Source organism: Eurypyga helias, unplaced genomic scaffold (genome assembly GCF_000690775.1).
Source record: "Eurypyga helias isolate BGI_N326 unplaced genomic scaffold, ASM69077v1 scaffold20850, whole genome shotgun sequence".
Classification (NCBI taxonomy): domain Eukaryota; kingdom Metazoa; phylum Chordata; class Aves; order Eurypygiformes; family Eurypygidae; genus Eurypyga; species Eurypyga helias.
The window spans coordinates 1-3577 of NW_010228122.1; the positions used below are offsets into that span (position 1 = coordinate 1).

A 3577-nucleotide genomic window follows, 5' to 3' on the forward strand; every position below is an offset into this window, starting at 1 on the left:
TGCTAGCCGGAGTTAAACCACAATGGCCTGCCAACTTAACTCTCAGCCAGAATACAGCATATATTGTTTCCTGATAATGGTTTTTTTTTTCCCCAAGTAACAAAGGAGTGAAGACATGACATCTACATGTTGTTAGAAAAATAGTAGAACAAAATTGTTGATAACGAGGCTCTGGCAGACACATTTTATGTATTTGTATCAGAAATGGTGTGGCCAGTGGAACGAAGAAAGTGATCACCCCTCTGTACTGGGCACTGGGGAGGCCACACCTCAAATATTGTGTTCAGTTTTGGGCCTCTCACTACAAGAAAGACATTGAGGTGCTGGAGCATGTCCAGAGAAAGGCACCGGAGCTGTGGAAGGATCTGGAATACAAGTGCTGTGAGGAGCGGCTGAGGAAGCTGGGGTTGTTCATCCTGCAGAAGAGGAGGCTGAGGGGAGACCTTAGCACTCTCTGCAGCTACCTAAAAGGAGGTTGTAGGCAATGTGGGTGTTGGTCTCTTCTCCCAGGTAACACTGAAAGGGTTGTCAGGCATTGGAACAGGGTGCCCAAGGAAGTGGTTGAGTCACCAACCCTGGGAGTATTTACAAGATGTGTAGATGTGGTACTCAGGGACATACCTTAGTGGCAGACTTGGCAGTGTTAGATTAACAGTTGGACTTGATGATCTTTAAGGTCTTTTCCAACATACATGCTTCTATATGTGGTTTGGAAGATTTCATCTGGATCAGTGTTAGTGTATTCCCCTTGGCTAAGTGCCTCCACTGTATGGGAACCATTAGGTGCATAACGGACAGACTTCTGTCCCAACACATTAATTCAGAACCTAATGTCCCCAGTGAGTGTTGAAGTATATTTGATAAAATAGTTTGGGTTGGAAGGGACCTTTAAGGATAACTTAGTCCAGCCCCCCTGCTGTGGGCAAGGACATCTTTCACGAGATGAGGTTGCTCAATGCCCTGTCCAACCTATTCTCGAACACTTTTGGTGATAGGGCATCCATAGCTCTTCCGTGCAACTGTTCCAGTGTCTTCCCACCTTCACTGTAAGAAATTTATTCCTTGTGTCCAATCTAAATACAACCTCTTTCAATTTAAAACCATTGCCCCTTTCCCTGTCACTACAGGCTGTGGTAAAAAGTGTCTCTCCATCTTTCTTACAAGCCCCCTTTATGCCCCCTTTATATATTAAAAGGCTGCAGTAAGATCTCCCCAGAGCCTTGTCTTCTCCAGGCTGAACAACTTCAACTCTCAGACTGTCTTCGTAGGAGAGGTGTTCCAGCCTTCTGTCACTTTTTTGTGGTCTTCCTCTGGACCTGCTTTAACAGGCCCATGTCTGTCTTGTACTGAGGACTCCACAGCTGGATGCAGTACTCCAGGTGTGATCTCACCAGAGTGGAGTAGAGGGGTACAATCACCTCTCTTGAACTGCTGGTCCTGCTTCTTTTAATGCAGCCTGGGATACGGTTGGCTGGCTGGGCTGCAAGCGCACATTGCTGGCTTATGTCCAGTCCAGTTTTGTACCTCCCAGTATTCTCAAGTCTTTGGCAGGGCTGCTCTCAATCCATTCATCCCCCAGTCTGTATTGATTCTGAGAATTGCCCTGACCCAGGTCAAAGACAGTGTCCTTGGCCTTGTTGGGCTTCATCATGTGGGCCTGTGCCTCAAGCTTGTCCCTTCCCTAGCTTATCGACTGCACCACTCAGCTTGGGGTTACTTGTAAACTTGCCGAGGGTGCACTAACCCCCACTGTCTATGTCATTGATGGAGGTATCAGTCCCAGTATGGACCCTTGAGGGACACAGACCCATTACTGGTTTCCACTTGGACATTGAGCCGTTAACTGTAATTCTTTGGACATAACCATCCAGCCAATTCCTTATCCATCAAATCCATGTCTCTAACTGAGTGGCAAGAATGTCGTCAGGGACCATATCAAAGGTCTTGGAGAAGCCCAGGTGGATGAAAACAAGTCCGTGTAGCTGAGTTGCAAGTGCTTTTGGACTGGAATGTGGGTTTTGTTTCTCTGAATGGAATCTAGTTTTTGTGGATCAGAACTGCACCAAAACCAACACCTAGTAAACTGAGGACGCAATTCAGAGTTGCCCTGATGTGAACCAGGTTATTAATACAGATCTAGCTGAATATGTTTCAAGAGCTGCACACCTCTGTAAAACTTTACTACTGTCTTCCTCTCCACCTCTGCCCCAAGTTGCGATGATACAGTTTTTCCAGCTTTTTTTAAAAGACATCATTTTGTTGAGCCATTTTTGCCAGATGGCTCCACAAATAAATATATTGGTGCAAATGAGGTTAAGGAACAATTTTATAGCAGTTTAGAGCAAGAAGGATTGAGAAAGAATGGGAACACCCTGAACAGGGGTTTCAAGAAGAAATTGAACATGAAACTGTATAGTCTCATAAACTTGGCTGTTAAAGAACTGCAGCTAGGGACCTGAACGATGAAGACGTAAGGGCAGTGAGGCATGGAAACTCATCAGGACTCAACTCAGCAAGTGATACACCTGTTCAGTTCAAGGACATGAAAACCAGATTTTACAGATCCTTTGTAGAGAATATAAAGTGGAGGATATAACATGGTTAAAAAAAGAGATGTAAAGAAAAATCACAATATAAAAATGGATGTCTGTGAAGGTGTGATGTGGAAGAAGCAAAAGCAAAAAAAGGAAAGCCAAGAAGATCTTCAGATGTTCTGATGGTATGTTTATGGAAGGAGAAATGCAACAAAGGATGTCAGTTTTTAGGGAGGCTGTCTGAAGCCTGAAGATACTAAGGAAATACTGAAATAATCACACCAGAAAATGATCTTCTGCTTGCTAAGGAACATATGTTGTTGGTGGCTGTAGCAAGGGTTCTTGGAATTTTGTCCCTAAAAATAATTTTAAAACCATGCAACAGTCTGTTGTTAATAAAATGCTCTTGGGGAAAGAGAGGACTTTATAAAACACTATTAGGAAAGGGTGTCTTCTGTTTAATGAATTATTATGGACCAAGAAAACATCCCCTAAGAATAAGGTATGGCCAGTTGCTGAAGTCCATAGGTTAATGATTTTGTTATCTGAAGTTACAGAAGTTAAAATCATGTTTCTTATATTTGGGTTTTAATATTAGTAGTAATAGCACTCCAGGAATACGCTGAGTTACTGCAGTAAGATATTCAATGCTTCAGTATTTTTGTTTAGTTATAATAAATGCTGTATTTACTCTTTACTTAGAAGTAGTAGCACAAATATACCAAATAGAGTAATATTTATGCAGGTGTTCATTATTCAGTAACAGTTCTGGATGCTGGGGAATGAAAAGCTTGAAGGTAAGTCCCAAGTGCTGTGACAGTATTTGGGATAGCTGACACATACAGTTGAAAATAGGTATAATTTTTTTTATAATGGAAAGAAGTTCCTATTCACGTTTTAATTCATGCTTAAATAATATATAATTCTTGGCATTCTTCAGCAGCTCAACATTCTTGAATTCTGGTGGTAATTATTTAGAATGAAAACTTAAATTCCAGAGAAAAGCCTAGAAAGTACATTATACTGGGAGATTCTCCTCCCCC

At 42.2% G+C, this 3577-nt stretch overlaps 1 protein-coding gene across 1 annotated transcript in view; it reads left to right on the forward strand.

The window, feature by feature from the left end:
* The first annotated feature begins 3306 nt into the window (after positions 1 to 3306).
* Positions 3307 to 3577, forward strand: part of ZMYM2 (zinc finger, MYM-type 2) — a 61730-nt gene continuing 61459 nt past the window's right edge. Inside the window, exon 1 of the mRNA XM_010158579.1 lies at positions 3307 to 3331. Within this exon, the coding sequence (XP_010156881.1) occupies positions 3307 to 3331 (25 nt within the window). The remainder of the gene's footprint in view (positions 3332 to 3577) is intronic.